This window comes from Trematomus bernacchii, unplaced genomic scaffold (assembly GCF_902827165.1).
Source record: "Trematomus bernacchii unplaced genomic scaffold, fTreBer1.1, whole genome shotgun sequence".
NCBI classification, from domain to species: Eukaryota; Metazoa; Chordata; class Actinopteri; order Perciformes; family Nototheniidae; genus Trematomus; species Trematomus bernacchii.
The window spans coordinates 2,869,117-2,888,167 of NW_022988050.1; the positions used below are offsets into that span (position 1 = coordinate 2,869,117).

Consider the following 19,051-nt stretch of genomic DNA (forward strand, 5'->3'; position numbering starts at 1 on the left):
TCATAATGCAAAATGTGCCTTTATTATTATAGCAAATAAGATTATGGGACAAAATATACTTAAAAAAAAAACAGCTTGTTTGGTTTGGCTACAAACATTGGAACCGTTTTTTTTTTAAATTCTATTATCTAAAGAACAGATTGTGATTTCTACTGGACCACAAATGTGTTCAGTCCTTATACCACAGTTGTATTTATTTATTCCATGGACAGAACAAACATCCCATCTGTAAAGCAATCCTGCATCACATTAACATGTTGTAAGCCGTCTCAAACATCTTCATCATCACAGCCGTCTCCACAGCCCCACATGTAACCTGCGGACAACTCTATTTCCCTTTAAAAGTGAGATGAATGATGTTAATCAGCGCACGGGAGCCCTGCGCCTCCCTCAGCTCCTCGTCCTGCTGTAATAAAGCGGTCTGCCTGCATGAGTAATTACTCTCATCCGTCTCGGGCATATGAGCAAAGACCTGAGCTTCACTTAATGGCCCCCTTCTGGCTCGAGGTGGATCTAAGAACAGCTCAATTACTGAGTCTTTATGGAAAAATACTGTTTAAAGATTGTGTGAAAATAAATGGACACATAACTGAAGGTGGCGTTATACAAATATTTTTTTATTCATTTGAAGATAGCATCAAATGTCAGCCACTGAATATCCCTTTAAAGCTTCATCATTTAAGATAATAATTTTGTACAGAACTGCACAAAAAACAAGCCGCGTCTCAAACATAAAAGTAGGGCTAAGTCAGGATATCTTATACTAAATGCAAAAAAGTACAAAGATATGGGAAAATATTACAAACTTGATATTCTGAAAAAGCCCACATTCACAAATATAATAGCCAACTTAAGTGCCAACAAAAAGCCACATAATACTCTTTCATGTCTCTTAAGGGTTAATATTCGTAGCATTAAATGGATTCAAAACAAATAAAGAAAATTCTTAAATTGGAGACACATCCTAAACACGTCTTGTTTTACGCTCTACCTGCTTCTTTCTCGAGCAGTGTCTCTACCATTTTAGGCAAGAAGATTTCCAGGAAGTGAAATAAGTCGTGAAACACTCCCGTCTTGTCGCTGGTTGGCTCCAGCGTCAGCACCGTCTTCGTGCTCTCCGTCTCGCCCACCATCTGCGGCTGCACCTTGAACTCCAGGGTCTCCTTGAGCTCGGGCTCTTTCTCGATGATGTGATCTGTGACCTGCGCCTCCAGCTCCATGCAGCTGCCCTCCGGCCTGCAGTCAGTATCTTTGATCAGCTCCCTCCTCACTCTCCTCCGGCCGGCCCACACCATGTGCTTATGCGCGCAGATCCAGTGAGGGAGTTCGGGCTTTCGCATTTTGGTCATTCTCGGTTTTTTGCCTTGAGGCGACACAGATGCTTCGCTGCCAGAGGACAGCCGCCTCTTGGCACCGACCACAGCCGTATCGTGGGATTCTAAACTGTCAAAGCTGTCGTTTGTCGACGTGTTGAGGGACGTTTCCATTTCCCCGGCGGCATCGACCACTGAATCCTGACCGAAGGCGGCGTCTGTGGAGGGAGCGATGTCACACCTGAGAACATTTTCAAAGACTCCCTCCACGGCAGAGCAGACCTTCTGAAACCACAGCAACCGGAAACCATCTCCCGCCATGTGCAGCTCATTCCTCAGCGTTTCGGGTAGCGACGCTAACTTGAAGGGGATGCTGATGGTCAGCTGCTCTGTGTTGGCCCGCGGGGCATCCCCATGGGGGGTAAACAAGCGCACCAGCCCCCATGATTTCCCCTTGATGGATTTGCGCTGGTACTGCAGGCTGCGGCAGTACTTGTCAGCGTCCTGGCACTCTCTCTGAAAGCTGCGGTGAGAGCGCTCGGTCACGTTGCCAGCTACGTTGTGGGAGAGTTCAAAGGGGTCCAATAGATTTAGTGGGCCTAGTTTTGGGCCGTGGGGTTGGGGCTTGGTGGGTTTTTCCTCCTGCATGGCCTCCTCCGCTTTATTCTGGCTGAGGAAATCAGTGATTGGGAGTGCACGGCCTTTCCGGACAGATATGACACTACCGGCAAAATCGAAATTAGCATAGAAGGTGAAGAAGCCAAAGAGCAGGGGGCCTGAATAGAGAAGACACATGTGTACATATGAAGAAACATTAAGGGCTGTATGCTGGCTTTGTATTTAGAATATATGAAGATGCCACATTTCATTCTTATTAGTAATACTCTCACTTACAGAGGTCCTCCGTATTCTTGCTGGGGGGAACAGCTATAGGCTGGCTAGGGAAGGTGCAGTCCCATCCCTCAATCACACACTCTTCCTCCTCACCTGCAAAGAGGTTAACACATAACGATAAATAAATGGCATATCTAAACAAAAGGCAGCAAAACAGGCAAATGGTCTTGACATTATAATTGTACTGGACCAACTAAATCATCTTCAATATGTAAGAAATACTTTTAAATTAAAAAATAATTACGTTTTTCAAACACTGAAATAGAGGCCGACTGAAACCCTAGAAACATCGTATTCAAGTTCTCCATTTATAAACACACAATTTGCGAGTAGGAATAACTTAAGAGAATTTGTGGCTATTCATGTTAAGCACATTTTCTCTTCCTGTAGGTAAATACAATTGAAGAGTAGTTGAGAGATGTCACACATGTCATAAACAGATCTCCAGAGACGAAGAACACAATGATTATTTAACGTGCACTTCCTCGTGAAAAGTGCTGTTTAACTAACGGGCAAAATCCAAGCAATTCACGACAAATGTGTGCAGTTAAGAGTTTTAAGAATGAGACTTTTTTTTAAAAAGTAAGCATTGTTCAGGGTGAGATTATGAAAATGCCCCTGTCTGAGGCGTATTGAGCGTAGGAGTGATTTAGCACTTACACGCCATGTCTTTGAGCTGGTCCACTGTGAGGAGGGCAGGAGGATCACAGTTTTGCAGGAAGTAGATGATCAGCAGAGTCAGGGCGTAGTTGTTGAGAAGAGGACCGGCACCACTGGGATTTCCTAAAGGACACAATGTAACCAGTGATAAAGGAAAAGCTGAAACACACGGAAGTTGAAGGGCATGTTTGTGAAGCCAGATGTAAAACATAGATCAATAAGTATAATGTATTTTCTTTTGACATATGATGAATTTCTTTTTTGGGGACGAGGCAACACTGATCCATGCAAGTACTTTGAGTTAAATGTTGATGACAACAGCAGCCTAACATGCAACTGACCCCATCATGCTTTGCTAATCACTCTGCACAAGTTGGTTCATCTGAGGGAATAAAGATGATGTGCCCCAGGTGAAGAGGTAATTAGTGGGCTCTTTAGTGAAGAACACTTTTATTAAGATTGAGTTCTATATCAGGGGATACAGCCTGTAGTTATACAACACAAATGAAGATGTACTTGTGCCATTTCTTTAAAGCACATAACAAGGCACTCAAAGGTATTATAAATCAGGGCATTCAGACAAATGGGCAAGTGGAGTTCTGCTGACATCTGCTGACCAAAACATGAAATGACTACTTAAATGTATAGAACAGACAAATGTTGCACTAAGGTTTAAAGAGGCTCCATTTTCCCGTTTGGGGTTTTCCCTTCCCTGTACTGTTTTATATAGGTTGTGTGCATGTAAATGGTCTGCAAAGGCTAAAATCCCAAAGTTCCCTCAAGAGAGAGTTTCTGCCTGAAACGCCTCCATTGGCCTCCTTTGTTTACATAGTGACATCACTGCCCAACACTCACACTCTGACACATTGTACGTGATATGCTTAGGGGCGGGACATCTCTAAGCGGTTAACAGAGCCGGCCAGCTAACCAATCAGAGCAGACTGGGCTCTGGTTTCAGACAGAGGGTGAAAAGAGGTGCTGCAGCACAGGCAGTATGAGACAAATAAAGAGCTTTTTGAACATTAAATCAAATCAAGTTTTATTTATATAGCACATTTTTAAACGATTTTTGGTCGAGCCAAAGTGCTGTACATATAATAAAAATACCCTACAGTAAAGACACTTTACAGAAAATACAACAGCACAGTTTGTGCAGAATATCAGTATGAGAAAGAGCTTGCAAAGAATATAATATACAATACAATTGGTGTAATTGTTGAATATTTACTTTCAATTATTTGCCCTAGACTTCTGCTTTCAGACGTAGTTATTTAGGAAGATATTAACAGAACTGATAATAATCCAATGCAGGGCCAACAATGTAATACAATACATTATTTAATATATATTATATATTTACATATGTATATTTATATATAATTAAAATTACAACCGGCCCTTTGAGTGCAACCATAATGCTGATGTGGCCCGGGATGAAATTGAGTTTGACACCCCTGCATTAGAGGAACAAAATACTAATATGAACCTGGAAATGAGCATAATAGGGCCCTTTTGAGTCATTTCATCTTACCAGCCAGCTGTTTCTGCTTGGCCCAGTAGCGGAGGGTGAACACCAGCGGCCTCAGCCTGTCCTCCACCCCTGAGCTCAGCTGTAGGAAGCGGGTGTTCCTTACTGCCAGTCTAGTGAAGGATACAGGACAGGAGAAAAATAAAACCATTGTGTTATTCTGCTTTGTGTACAAGAAGAAAAACTATTCTCACTACAGTTGAAGACTTTTACACTGAATGCTTTTGTACCTGTTGTTGATGGTGATGTCGCCCTGCAGGTTCAGCTCCTGGTGATGGAACTTGACTACAGGGAGGCGAGCACTGCCGACCACGTGGACTTTGTGCACACTGGGGACACAGCGTCTGAGGATTGTTGCAACAAGTTCCAGGACCTCGTTGGTAGAGGAAGAGGACAGGTCGATATCAGACAGGATGGAGTCCTCTGAGCGGCCATCGTCTGACATGGCCTCCCCTGCCTGAAGAAAACAAAGACGATTAAATACTCTGCAGGCACTGTGAAAAGTTACATTATTGAATGTATCAACACTGAGGTAAATAATGGCCATGGTGTGTATGTAAAAATGTCACACCTGTTCTGTGGTGGACTTGGCACGCGCCTGGAACACCTTGGTGTTTTCCAGGTCCAGGAACAGGTCTATGTCGCAGGAGTGGACGCCGAAAGTGTTGATGGATGAACCGAATGGCAGAATCTGGCTGTCTGCAACCAATCCACAGATAGGATTAGAAGTGAGAGAGCCAATAAAGCTTTGGTACAATTATCACAGAACTCTCTGCTCCATAGTTTCTCTCTTCACTGTACATTTTTATATTCAGTCTAATATTTAATATTCCATCTGTCACATACTTATGTAAATATAATACCTTGCTTTATATCTTGTTAATTTTGTAAATTCAACATGTATACTTTCTAGTTTATTTCTTTTCTTTTAAAATTGTTATTGTACAATGTCTTTTTTTTGCCTCAAACATTTCCCAAATTGGGATCAATAAAGTTCTATCTTATCTTTAAGGCAAGATGTCATGGGTTCCCACACCTCCTTTAACATAAAGTCAAGACGTTTCAAGGCCCAATTCCTTCAAATTCAAGGGACCCAACATGTCATAGTTTCAGACACAGATTAGGGCATAACACTGAGTTATATCCGTAATCTAAAACTTTCAGGCTTAGATTTTTTTCCTTGAAGAATTTCAAGGACCCGTAGGAACAATGGATTTCAGAAAATTACTCTCAGCATGCAACTTTACAAAAGAAGTCACCTGGAAAAAACTCCACGAAAACCTCTTGCAGGAGCTGAACCAGCAACTCTCGGGCTTTCTTCTCATTGTCTCCCAGCTGAAATCGCTCGACAACGTACTGCATCTGTGCATCCACCTACAGAGAATAAAGAAGACTTTGATGACACATATGCGATATAATAAACTGTACTGTTCTCATTGAGTTAATAAGAATTATGTGGAGTCCAAAAAACTGATGATTGTAGGTGCACTTGCATAATTTCCTGTTTAAATATGAGGGTTGTATACAATGTTCCCAAACTGTGTGCTGATAATATGAGGATACACAAGTTATAGTAAGTGTAGTATAAAAAGTTAATTTATTTTGTATCAAACATGGTTAAAACTTTCAAAAGTCATCACAAGAAGCTTCTAGATGCTATCACACTCCTTACAATCATGTTTATTTGCCATCCACATAGACCCCTTCACGCTTTATACTTGATGCAGGACACTTACAGATGCCAACTGACACAGCTGAGGTTTGAGACGGTCCAGAGACTGTTGGAGGTTCTCCGACCCGGCCTTCTTGGGAATCAGCTTGAAATCCTTCTTCTCCCGAGGTTTGACTCGCAGCTTCAAGCCTTTCATCCGATGCTCGAGGCAGGACAGCGTGGCCTGTGTGCTGTTGGTCTCAGTGAACTGCACGATGGCGAACACACCCTGTGAGCGCAGAGAGACATCACAGTCAGACTATATCAGGGAGTTGAATGTCAGAGTGAAATTCTGTGGAACATCCAACCCAAAACTAAAATAACCTTGGTCACGGTGAGGCTGTATTATGATTAGGTATTATTTAGTATGAACTGCATCTCATTATGAACACCTGACTAACCTTGGATTTATCCATGATAACATCTGAGACCTCGCCGAACTTCTGGAAGTACTCAGTGATGTCAGTCTGAGAGATGTCAGGCTTGATGCCGCTGACGAACACACTGCGCTCCCCCTGGGCCTTCCTGGTCTCCTTCACCGTGCTCAGAGTCATGTGTTTGCGCCCTTTCACATGCTGACCCAGGCTTGGCACTGCAGGAAAAGAAAATATCAACAACATAGCCTGGCTTCATTTCATTACTTGAGTAACATTTTGAATACAGGACTTCTCTCTGGTACTTCTACTTTTACTAAAGTACAAGATCTGAGTACTTCTCCAACCCCTGTATATAGCACATAGATATGGTCCAACATTAGCTAACAGTATCAATTAATGTCATTCATTTTACATTTAAGAGACAATGATGTTATTATATTCCACTCCCTTCACAGCTTAAAGTTAGCTGGGATTATTTGTAAACACCGGTTTAGGAGCTACAGTTAAAATGTATGTCGGGGCTTGCAAAAAACAGCAACAATGAAATCATATATAAGAAGTTGAACGTGGCTAAGTTAGCTTTAGATACTTACAGTTAGGTAAATTGACATTGCATAAGATGCAGAGAAACCCTTTTGGCGTCACTTTTATGTTCGGGTTTGCTTCCATGGTGGTAAAAAGTTAAATGTAGCGATAAAGCGAGAAATATATTAACAATTAGTCTCCAGTGAGCCAAGGTTCGGAACGACAGCTCTCCATGCGCCTCTCAAATCTCCCTCCAGCGCAGCCTCTGCGTTTGTATCTGGTGCGTCTCTCAAATCCGTCCGGGTGTGTGCTCCCGTTTTATCATCCGTTTCCGGTTTTCCATTTGCGCGGCAAAGCCTGAAATAGATTCGGCATTAATTTTTTGGATAATTACATCACTTGTTCTGTATTTTAAATCATATTGATGTTATTTATTGCGAATGTATGAGTCGAAGTTATCAGCACAAACATATCCTACCGTTTATTTCTTAAATAGCATTTGAACAGCAAGTCTTTTAAAGGTCATAGAAATTTGTTTTCAATTTCAAAGCAAAGAGCTTGTAACGTTTTAAACTTAATACACAGAAAAACATTTTAAAATACTGTTTTGTGCAAAGGAAGGTCGGTACATTCATTATGACTTGATCTTGGCTAGAAGCTAGCTGGCTTTTAAAGCTCCATTTACCAATTTACACTCCCTTCGCTCTTTCACTTACCCTAAGAAAGTAATATTTTTAGTGCTGTGAATAAAACCCATGTTGTTTTTGCTCTGCACCAGAAAATGTAAAAGCCATTTATTTTCAGTCTTCACAGCAGTTCCTGTTAGTGACAAAATTCAGAACAATAATGGACGAGAGCAGTATCTGTACCTCAAGTAGGATTCATAAAAGCTTCCAGTGCTTTTAAGCTATTTGGTAAATTATTATCCCGGTCTTTCTTACAAAACGGTATTAGAGTACCAGAATAATATTTGGACATAAAGAAAAATTGAGACAAAGTTTTCATTCAAACCAATTTATTTATTTATTTATAACCTTTTTCGGCATACAAATATTTGCAGAAACCAGTGGTAAACACAACTTGTAACGAAATCAATGGTCAAAACAAAATTCCCTGCTTTAATGAAAAGAAAGGCAGTGCTTCATTTTTAAAAATACTTTCTAAAATGTCATTGACTAATACAAAATGACAAAGTACAAAAAGACTTTAAAAGGGAAAAAAGGTAATAAGGATTAAGACAATCTACAAATGCTTTTATTTCTTAGCGACTCTTGCTCTGCGGGGTTTAGGCTGTGCTTCAGTCTCAACACTTTCCACCTTGCTTGAAGTCTCGGCCTCGTCCGCAGTTTCAACAACGACCTTTGCCACTCGCTTGGCTCTCTTGACGGGCGCAGCTTCAACAACTTTGTCTGAGAGATTCTTCTCTTCAGTTTTGTCGGCATCCATTGACACAGTTTCGGTGCAGAGTTTTGACTTCCTGCTTCGGACTGCCTTTACAGGTGTTGCCTTTGGAACCTCAAGGACCTCCACGTCTGCGTTCCACTTGACGGATCTTTTGGATGTTTTTGCGTCTTCCTGAACAGCGCTGCTTGAATCTTCAGTTGGATTAGCTGGCTCGCTGGTCACTGTGGTGGTTTTTGCTGTTGCCCGCCTCCCCTTTTTGACCGGCTGTACTGGAGCTGGTGCCAGCTCTGAAACTGTGGATTCTTCGCTCGTCTCCTCGAGGGTAGGAGCTGCACCTCGACGGGCTTTCTTCGCTGGAATGGCTTGGGCAACTTCTTTTTTCGCCCCCCTTGATTTTCTGACTGGAGCTGGCTCTTCTTCACTCTTCTCTTCAGCCTCAGGCTTTTCCTCTGGTTCTACAGCAGCTTGTTTTCTCTTCTTTTTGGGTGGTTTTGTGTCTTCCTGAACAGCACTGCTTGAATCTTCAGTGGGATTAGCTGGCTCGCTGGTCACTGTGGCGGGCTTTGCTGCTGCCCGCCTCCCCTTTTTGACTGGCTCAACTGGAGCCGGCTCTGAAACTGTAGATTCTTCGCTCGTCTCCTCGAGGGTAGGAGCTGCACCTCGACGGGCTTTCTTCGCTGGAACAGCTTGGGCAACTTCTTTTTTCGCCCCCCCTTGATTTTCTGACTGGAGCTGGCTCTTCTTCACTCTTCTCTTCAGCCTCAGGCTTTGCCTCTGGTTCTACAGCAGCTTGTTTTCCCTTCTTTTTTGCGTCTTCCTGAACAGCGCTGCTTGAATCTTCAGTGGGATTAGCTGGCTCGCTGGTCACTGTGGTAGTTTTTGCTGCTGCCCGCCTCCCCCTTTTGACCAGCTCAACTGGAGCAGGCTCTGAAACTGTGGATTCTTCGCTCGTCTCCTCGAGGGTAGGAGCTGCACCTCGACGGGCTTTCTTCGCTGGAATGGCTTGGGCAACTTCTTTTTTCGCCCCCCTTGATTTTCTGACTGGAGCTGGCTCTTCTTCACTCTTCTCTTCAGCCTCAGGTTCCGGGTTTGCCTCTGGTTCTACAGCAGCTTGTTTTCCCTTCCTTTTGGATGTTTTTGCGTCTTCCTGAACAGCACTGCTTGAATCTTCAGTTGGATTAGCTGGCTCGCTAGTCACTGTGGCGGTTTTTGCTGTTGCCCGCCTCCCCTTTTTGACCGGCTCTACTGGAGCTGGTGTCGGCTCTGAAACTGTGGATTCTTCGCTCGTCTCCTCGAGGGTTGGAGCTGCACCTCGACGGGTTTTCTTCGCTGGAACGGCTTGGGCAACTTCTTTTTTCGCCCCCCTTGCCCTGCTTGATTTACTGACTGGAGCTGGCTCTTCTTCACTCTTCTCTTCAGCCTCAGGCTTTGCCTCTGGTTCTACAGCAGCTTCTTTTCCCTTCCTTTTGGGTGTTTTTGCGTCTTCCTGAACAGCACTGCTTGAATCTTCAGAGGGATTTGCTGGCTCGCTAGTCACTGTGGCGGGCTTTGCTGCTGCCCGCCTCCCCTTTTTGACCGGCTCAACTGGAGCTGGTGCCGGCTCTGAAACTGTGGATTCTTCGCTCGTCTCCTTGAGGGTTGGAGCTGCACCTCGACGGGTTTTCTTCACCGAGACGGCTTGGGCTACTTCTTTTTTCGCCCCCCTTGATTTTCTGACTGGAGCTGGTTCTTCTTCACTCTTCTCTTCAGCCTCAGGTTCTGGCTTTTCCTCAGGTTCTTCAGCAGCTTGTTTTCCCTTCCTGACACGTTTGAGCTTGTTTGTGGCACTGACGAGGGGAACCTCTTGGACCTCAGAAGCTTTTTTAACAGAGCTTCCTCGTTTAGGCTTAGGAGCCGCTTCGGTGGGAAGAGGCTCACTTTCCTCAACTGGGAGCTCAACATCTTGGCTTTCTTCAGACTTAGCATCTCTGCCTCTTTTTGTTTGCTTGACAGCGGATGGGGCAGCAGCTTCAGTGTTCTTCACCCTTCTTCCTCTGGATGGTGTAGGGATGACAGGCTCTTCAGATTGTTCTACTGCTTCCTGTTGACCATCAGCTTCTTCAGGTTCAACCGTCTTGGTCCTTCTGCCTCGAACAGATTCTTTCTTCTGGTCGGGCTTTGAGGAAGCCGTGTCCATTTCTGTGACTATTTCAGAAGCAGTTTCCACTTTAGGTTCTTCTTCAGATACCTTCTCAACTGCATCTTCCATAGGTTGTTCTTCAGTAACCTTCTCATCTACTGTGACCACTTCTGGTTCTTCTTCAGATACCTTCTCAACTGCATCTTCCATAGGTTGTTCTTCAGTAACCTTCTCATCTACTGTGACCACTTCTGGTTCTTCTGATACATCATCATCAACAGTCTCCATTTTGGGTTCTTCCACAGCTACAATCTCATCTACAGGGGCTTCAGAGACAGTTTTGGCGGCATCTGATGATTCAATATCATCGTCGACGACATCATTTGCATCTGCTTCAGAAATGAGACATGAAACACAATAGTGAAAAAACTTTAAAGTATAAATTATTTGTACATTTCAACAATTTATTTTTGCTATGGTTCCTTTCTATTAGTTTTAGCATAACATAATATAGTTCAAGTACAAATGAATACAAGAACAATAATGGGATCAATATTAGTCAACATACCTTTCTCCACGATAACTTCGGGAACATCCTTGACCTCTGATGGCACATCATCTTGTGGCTCTTCTGGGACAAAGTGCAAAAACATTCAGTCATTTATTGTAATGCGGCCTACATTCATGTCTTTGTTATTTATTTCTCTTTTTTCATATTGATCTCATCCAACTTAAGAACCAACTAACCTTTTGCTTTGACTTCACAACAAGTATAATCAACTGTTTCAGCCTGAGTGAGGTCTTCAAGTTCCGCTGGGGCCCCACTGCTCGCACTTAACATGTCGGTCGTTTCAGATGGCTCTTCAGATTCTCGCACCGGTGTCTCTGCACTTTCCTCAACATCATCCACACGTGTGGCTTCTGCTTCTGGAGCTTTGGGAGTTTCCAGGACATTTTCTTGGAGGTCTTCGATGGGTTCAGTCTCCTTTTGTGGGGTCTCACAAACTATCTCAACGACGGCGATGGACTCATGTTGTTCAACCTTCTCATTGGGAGTTGTAAGCAGCTCCACCTTGATGTCCTCTACAGCTTCCTGTTTAGGAGTCGCCATCATCTGCTTCACTCCGGTGAGACAGTCTTCCTGTTGTTCACGCTTCTGCTTAGGAGTTTTCAGAATCTTCCCTCTTAGGTCTTCGATTGGCTCGGACTTCTGTTTTGGCGTCTTCTTGATCCTCTTCACTCCGGTGAGACACTCTGGTAGTTCTGGCTTCTGTTTGGGAGTTGTTGCGGAGGTCTTCTTCAGATCTGTGCACTGCTGCTCGCTGGAGACGGGCACTTCACTGATGCAGCTAGACTCTTCATCTTCATCTTCATCATTGAGGAGGCGCTGCACTGCTTCACTGTTGTAGCTTCTGCCTTTCACTGAAGACGACACGGTCAGTGGAGACACCATCATCTCACCTGGAGAATAAGTCACATTAAAACATGTTACTTAATGGGTTCATTTGTAAAACTCTTTAGCCTTAGGCAATACAGTGGTGCAGAAATGGGTTCTAAAACTTGAAATCTGTTCCAGGCATTTCCAGGTTCCCTAATCTTAGTTTTTTTTTTACCGCTTTTTGTTAGATGCCTGAATTAAAAAGGTAGGGTAGGTAAGAATGGAGAAACCAGCTCGAGTGTGCTAGAATTTGAAAGTACACAAACGAAAAAAAATCTGCCCCTTCCTTCAGACTTCCTTACAGAGCCCCTCCTCCAACACACGAATGCACACATGACCAATGAGGACACCAGATAAGTTTGTGCACGAGATGGAAGGCTGACAGGCAGGTAGGCCATCCAGTTATTTTAGCCGGGCCGGTGAAAACAATTGGTCGTGCTTTTTACAGCTTTTAAAAAAAAAATGTATTTATTGTCAAAGCATTTAATTTATTCATTGCTATCGGGATGTTTAGAGCATTCCATGGAATATAACAAAAAGTGTTTCTGAAGTGAATTACCTACCCCACCTTTAAGGTCTGTTAAAACATGCGTAGGACTTTTTCACATTTTATTCTACATCACCTGTGAATGCATGAAGTTTCTACATTTCTTAAACAGGCAGTTGCCAACAAGACCACTCAAAACCCAATAAAAGTCAACCTTTATCTTAGCGTGTTGATATGAAATCGAGCACCTGTGATGTAGTGTGTTTATAGCCCTACCATAGCTTTTGTTTTTTTGGCAATTTAATTTATGCTTGAAGTGCTGAACATAAAAATAAGTATCATAAACCTGTGTTTGCCACAGATCTAATACAAATGTCATGCTTTGACTGACTCCTATATACAAACAGCACACACTGTACCTGATTCCTCTGGTGTGTTCAGCACTGATGGTTCAACCACAGATGCTCCCACTGGAGTCTTTGGGGCGTTGTTCTCATTGATTACAGATCTCTTCTTCTTGTCCGCCGCAGGGGTTTTTAACATTTCAGAAATTCCTGAAAACACAAAAGTACAATATTGAATTCCAACATACATTACCAAAAACAAGAGTTTGAATTTATTAGGATGTAAAAAGGGGGAAATTACCAGTCAAGTCCTCGTCCATTTTCATGTTCTTTTTAAGGAGTGCAATATTGGGGACCAGTCTTGGTGCAGCGCCAGTTGGAACAACTCTTTGTTGAGCTCTGCCCACAACAATGGTAACAGGGGAATCCACGTGGCCAGTGCTGCCATGGCCCATGATGTTTCTCGCAGGAGTCTAAGAAGGTTGAGAAACAGATTGTTAATGTAGTATTACAAATTGTTAAAGGAAGGGTAGGTAAGAATGGAGAAACCAGCTCGAGTGCGCTAGAATTTGAAAGTACACAACCGAAAAAAATCTGCCCCTTCCTTCAGACTTCCTTACAGAGCCCCTCCTCCAACACACATGAACGCGCACACGACCAATGAGGGCACGAGATAAGTTTGAGCACGAGATGGAAGGCTGACAGGCAGGTAGGCCATCCAGTTATTTTAGCCGGGCCGGCTCAGATGATTGGTCGTGCTTTTTACAGCGCCACGGCTTCCACAGATTTATGTATTTATTGTCAAAGCATTTAATGTATTCATTGCCATCGGGATGTTAAGAGCATTCCATGGAATACAACAAAAAGTGTTTCTGAAGTTAATTACATACCCCACCTTTAACCATGCTAAGATCACAAGATATAAACCCAGTACAGTAAGTGTTGACATGCAGTATGGTTAAAGGTCATTCGGTTATATTCGGTCCAACAAGTTATGCTGGTTGTTAGCATCTTAGTTGTTTACCTGTGGTTTGGGCACAGCCGCCTTTGTTGTCTTTTTGGTAACCATATGTATAACTGGAGCAAACACTTGAGGCTTAGTTGGTCCAAATCTCACAATGTCTGCCCAGGAATTGTTGACTGAAAGGAAAACAGTAAAAAAGAAAAAGGGGTTAAAATTATTTGAATGTGGTAAACAAATAATGACATTTTAATTGTGTCATCTATTCAGCTAAAGAAAACTTTCCACAGAGCTCTTGACAACTTTGTTCTTAACACACACACTTTTATTATCAATACAAAAGCATGATCAACTCCAAACAGTGTTAATGGGGTATATTTTACACTTCAGGGTCTAACATACCTTTCATAGATGCCCGTGAAATGCCACTTCTTCTGCGCATTAATGTTGCGCCACTTGGAGTCTCCCGTGAGGTGCTCCTCCTCCTCTGGGTTACTTTAGGAGTAACAGGAACAACATCTTCTGCTCCAGGAGATGGTGTGATGATGCGTGACACAGAGAAACGCCCTTGGACACTCGGAGTCAGGACTGCTGGAGATCCATCGACAGAGGAAGACCTTCCCCTTGCAGCCTTGGGAGAGGGGGTCCTGGATTTGGGTGATTTCTTTGCAGGAGTCTTCTTTTTTGCAGGACTTTCTTCCTCTTCAAACTCCAACAAAAAGAACAAGACACGTTTAAAATACATTCATATGATGTATAACATTGTGATGGAGACAGTTTGACCTGACATCTCTCAAAGTCTTACCTCTAACAAGCCACTGGCGGATGCTCGTCTCAGGAGGGAATTCTTGGTTTTGGACAAACGCGGTGTTGCCCCTTTGCGCAATGGAGAATCAGGAGGAAGACGCTTGTCGAATAATTCAGGACACAGTGTGCCGCCGAAGGAAACACGCTTCCTCTTCATATCTGGTACGGGCATGTCGGACAAGACTTCTCCACTTTTGCGTTTTTTGGACTTCCCTTTCACTAGGGAATGAAATGAACACGATACGTCAGGAAAAATACATCTATTTTCATATGCTTTGATATTTAGTTGAATTCCATAGGAAACTCCAGGTCATTACATTGTTTATTACCTTTCTCTGTTATGGGAGAGGTCTCTTCTTGTTCCTTAGTAACAGCAGGTGTTGCCTCCTTACTTCTTCGTCTCACAGGCGACTCCTCACATGTAAACCTCTGGGGGGGTGTACGGACTCTCTTCTGGGGAGTAGTCTCTTCAGACTGGGCAGCAGTTTCAGCTGCTTTCACTTCAGGTGCGGCCATCTCGGTAGAAGGAGTCTGGAGGGACCTTCTCTGCTTCTTAGCAGACTTTGGGGTGGTGTTACCAACATTTTCAGCCTCCTTGGTTTCCTCAGCTACAGCAGAGACTTTAGCTTCTTCCTTCTGGAGAGTGCTCTTGTCTTCTGTTGAAAGGACAGCTTTGCCCTCATTTTTCCTGACAGAAACAGGTCTTGGAGTGCAAAACCTGGAGGTGGGGGTTTGAAGGACACTGGCAGAAGATTTCCGAGGGGTCTTCACATCCAGGGACTGTTTGATCATTTGATACAGGTCGCCGAAGGGGGAGGCGGTTTTGCTTTGCTGCAGGCTGCTGTCCTGCTTGGGCTCCACCTCCAGGGTTTTATCCAGAGATCGCTGGATGTTTTCTTGGTTGGTGCCATCTTTCAGATGAGGGTCTAAAAATAAGCGAAACAACAAACTTCACATTAAAAACAATTAATAAAATAAAAATGTTACAAATATTCAAAAATAAAAATGTTGGACAAGAGACCGGAGTTAAAGGTAGGGTAGGTAAGAATGGAGAAACCAGCTCGAGTGCGCTAGAATTTGAAAGTACGCAGCCGAAAAAAATCTGCCCCTCCCTTCAGACTTCCTTACAGAGCCCCTCCTCCAACACACACGAACGTGCACATGACCAATGAGGGCACGAGATAAGTTTGTGCACAGATGGAAGGCTGACAGGCAGGTAGGCCATCCAGTTACTTTAGCCGGGCCGGCTCAGATGATTGGTCGTGCTTTTTACAGCGCCACGGCTTCCACTGATGACATTTTTTTTATGTATTTATTGTCAAAGCATTTAATATATTCATTGCTATCGGGATGTTAAGAGCATTCCATGGAATATAACAAAAAGTGTTTCTGAAGTGAATTACCTAGCCCACCTTTAAATGACTAAACTACCTGAGGCAATGGAGGACAAGGGGAAATCAGATTTTTTATTGATATGTCAGATATTTATTGACCGGGATAAATATTAAAACAAGAACTGTATAATCAATGATTTATTTATCCAATTTCCAAAGCATTTGATCAAAACTTCTAATTCTGCAACATTATCTTTAAATAAAGCACTTTCAACTTGTTAATGTTTAATAACCAGTCTCACCTGTGGAAACTTCAGTGGAAACCTTGTCCCCAACTTGCTGATCTTGGAGAACCTGAAGAAATGTAATTAACACATTTATTAAATTAATCAGCAGTGTAGGCAATTTCAAGACATGGGGATGGCTGCAAGGCTTTAGTGCTAAAAGATGCCAATGGGTAAATTACTTTGAGGGTTTCAGTTAGGCCTCCTCTGGATGACCTCTTCTTTGGGGTGGGTGCAGGAGGGTACTCAAACCTGAAAGGACAATTCAGAAAGAAATTGTAAGTTACAATAGAAACAGAACTTGCATATGGATGAGATTTAGTTTCCAAAACTCTTGATTGCTTTTTGTCTCTAAATGTGCACTTTAAGAACAGCATCTTTGATTAGGTTTGTGTACTTTCATGATTCTTGCACTTCTCCAGACTGTGCCCACATGGTTGCATGCAAGCATTATAAGTCACTTTGGTTTTAATAAGGTGAGATACTGAAGTGGTAAATTGATTAGGGAAGTGTGTGACATCTGTTGGTAGCAGATTATGCTCAACTCTTTCTGTTTATTGAGTGGATGTTAAAATGTAAGGCTTCCTCTTTTTTTACACACTTGAGGATCATATTATTTAAAGGTCCCCTATTATACTGTTTTTCATCAATATATTATAGGTCTCAGATATATACAAAACATGTCTGAAGTGTTTGGCTCCAAACACCAAACAGATCATTGCAGCATCCCATAATCCCCTCTGTTTCAGCCCTGTTTCCAAAGTGCTGATTCTCTGTCTGTTACTTTAGATGAAAATAAGGAGCCACTCCCAACGCCCCTCTAAGAGATATTTGGTTAAAAAGAACACAATGGTGCTCTAGGAGGAGATGCAGGTGATAAGGTGGGGGGGTTACCTTGGTTGGTGATTGGCTAATGGTTACACAAGCCACAAAATCGTTATGACATCATAAAGTGGCCAAAATCTGATCAGCTCATTTTCAGACAGGTTTTTATATAAATGGATCAGGACAAAAAGTTTTTTCCTGAAACTTTCAGAATCTCTTTACACAGAGGGGGGGACACATGTTTATGTATAAAAGACATGAAAAGAGGATTTTGCATAATAGGTCCCCTTTAAGTGCAAGTGCTGATCCTAACTAATTCAGTTTGATCCTGTTAAAATCTCTGGAGGCAACAACTTTCATGCTCACCTGAAAGAGCGGTCAATAATGGTTATCACATCTCCGTTCTTCAAACGCTCAGACTGCTGCAAAGCCTCTCCGTTGACACGGGTAGGATTCGTTGAGCTCAAATTAGTCAAAACAACCTGGGAGGGACAAACACAAACAATGCTCAAGCTGTCTGTATGACTGCCTTCGCATTAACAAAACAAAATGGTATGGCAGTAGACCAATGGAAACCAATATCCCCCTGCACACTAATTCATTCTGCCCCAGATCAAATATAATACCTCCCCTCCTAAAATTCCAGACCTTTAATATCAAAAAATAAATGTAAGACGTTTAAGACTTTTTAAGGATCCGCGGGGAACTTGTTAAAACAATGTGGACGTGTTTGGAATGCGTCATTACCTCTTTATTTTCATTCAAGTCAATCCTGCAATGCTCCTTGGATACATGAGGAAGCTGAATACGAATATCGCACTCGGCCACCCTGCAAGATCACAGAAAATTAAAAGAGTGGTATGTTAGGTGGATTTTCACTAGGTTTACATGCAAGTGGCACTTGTTCATATGCAGGAATACAAATAGTCGATGGCTTTAAGATGAAAGGGAACAATAAAGAGTCCCTTGTGCTTGATGCAAGAACAAGAGCAGACAGGCATGCACGATTGTGACGTTGGCAGCTAAGCCCCGCCCCCAGAGTAAAGAGGTCTTTACAGCACATCTGTTGAACTCAACATGAGGCTACACGTAGTAGGGTTAAATCCTACAATGACATGTGCTTTCTGTCGTGACAAATATGCATTTCTTAAGATAATAACTAGTAAAATGAGGATGACAAGAGTTAAAGGAACTTTGAATCTGAAGTCTGACATGGCACACCAACTTTAAATTCACATTTGTGTGATCTTACCTTCCGAACAAGCATGTTCCAGTAAGAGGAAATTCAGTCCCATCTCCTCCACTCCTCTTTATCACGACAATTTTTCCATGCAAAGGCATTTTCGTAACGTTACCTGGGAACATGTGCAAACACAAGTGTCAAAACTGCTTAACACACAAAAACGTACATCTTCTAAATGTACATTTACAGAAAATAAAGCATATTATAGATAGAAGCCTTTAACAAACATGCAACAAAGATCGTATTTTAAAGCTTAACTTTACTTCGAGTGAGATAACTGACCGATGCAAGCTATGGATGTTTTTTTGGCAACCATTATGTTTTTACATTTAGTCGACGTAATTAGATGTAATCGTTGCAATTTAGCAGGTAATCGATTGCGTGACTTTAATTAAAAAAACACTGCCGACAATTCTGCGAAACTCCACGTGTAGTTTTGCCACGATGTTGCCATTTTAATCAGAAATAAATGACATTACGACATAATAAACGGTTTTCAGTAACACATTCAACGCCTAGCTAACGACGAATTCAACGTACGTGTAATGGCCTCATATTGACCGTTTAAAAAAACATTTGAAACGTTAATGTTTTTAAACCTTACCTGTAAGTCCGCTCAAAGTCACTTCAACTTCTGGCAATCCATAAACATCTACCGGGACGTGACAAACAGAAATGTTTCTATAATATCACATCAGACTAAATTTATACTGTACCATGCCCTACAATGTACATCGACGAATGGCTAACGGAAGCTATGCTACCTAGTAGATCCGTCCCATGACTTCTCTCACCGC

The 19,051-nt window shown here is 42.6% G+C and overlaps 2 protein-coding genes across 8 annotated transcripts; both read right to left on the reverse strand.

Annotated features, from left to right (window-relative positions):
• Nucleotides 1-596: 596 nt before the first annotated feature.
• tut1 (terminal uridylyl transferase 1, U6 snRNA-specific) lies at nt 597-7,283 on the reverse strand. The gene is made up of 10 exons (XM_034118980.1): nt 7,077-7,283; nt 6,508-6,698; nt 6,132-6,335; nt 5,655-5,769; nt 4,967-5,094; nt 4,626-4,852; nt 4,399-4,508; nt 2,868-2,990; nt 2,208-2,300; nt 597-2,089 (listed from the first exon to the last, which is right to left on the reverse strand). Exons 1-10 carry the CDS (start codon nt 7,150-7,152, stop codon nt 981-983), a joined length of 2,376 nt encoding a protein of 791 aa, XP_033974871.1. The 5' UTR covers nt 7,153-7,283; the 3' UTR covers nt 597-980.
• Nucleotides 7,284-8,006: 723 nt separating this feature from the next.
• On the reverse strand, nt 8,007-19,015 carry mki67 (marker of proliferation Ki-67). 7 transcript variants are annotated; one of them, XM_034118985.1, is made up of 17 exons: nt 18,859-19,015; nt 18,264-18,366; nt 17,759-17,840; nt 17,378-17,493; nt 16,369-16,438; nt 16,205-16,256; nt 14,898-15,494; nt 14,567-14,787; nt 14,164-14,470; nt 13,825-13,940; nt 13,102-13,273; nt 12,876-13,010; nt 11,279-11,992; nt 11,100-11,162; nt 10,778-10,923; nt 9,488-10,696; nt 8,007-8,847 (listed from the first exon to the last, which is right to left on the reverse strand). In XM_034118985.1, the coding sequence occupies exons 2-17, from the start codon at nt 18,350-18,352 to the stop codon at nt 8,263-8,265; spliced, it is 4,674 nt and encodes a 1,557-aa protein (XP_033974876.1). In that variant the 5' UTR covers nt 18,353-18,366; nt 18,859-19,015; the 3' UTR covers nt 8,007-8,262. The 7 variants fall into 7 exon arrangements, with proteins under 7 accessions (XP_033974876.1, XP_033974875.1, XP_033974873.1 ...); XM_034118984.1 differs by having other exon boundaries at nt 9,488-10,920; nt 11,100-11,159; XM_034118982.1 differs by having other exon boundaries at nt 9,488-10,923; nt 11,100-11,159.
• Nucleotides 19,016-19,051: the final 36 nt, after the last annotated feature.

Coding starts and splice junctions, on each gene's coding strand:
- tut1 (XM_034118980.1), bottom strand. CDS start 7,152: ATGGAAGCAAACCCGAACATAAAAGTGACGCCAAAAGGGTTTCTCTGC. Junction 5,770..6,131: donor AGCTGTGTCAGTTGGCATCT/GTAAGTGTCCTG, acceptor TATTCTCTGTAG/GTGGATGCACAGATGCAGTA. Junction 4,509..4,625: donor GACATCACCATCAACAACAG/GTACAAAAGCAT, acceptor ATCCTTCACTAG/ACTGGCAGTAAGGAACACCC.
- mki67 (XM_034118981.1), bottom strand. CDS start 18,352: ATGCCTTTGCATGGAAAAATTGTCGTGATAAAGAGGAGTGGAGGAGAT. Junction 15,495..16,204: donor TTCCACTGAAGTTTCCACAG/GTGAGACTGGTT, acceptor GCTTATTTTTAG/ACCCTCATCTGAAAGATGGC. Junction 11,163..11,278: donor TTGTGAAGTCAAAGCAAAAG/GTTAGTTGGTTC, acceptor ACTTTGTCCCAG/AAGAGCCACAAGATGATGTG.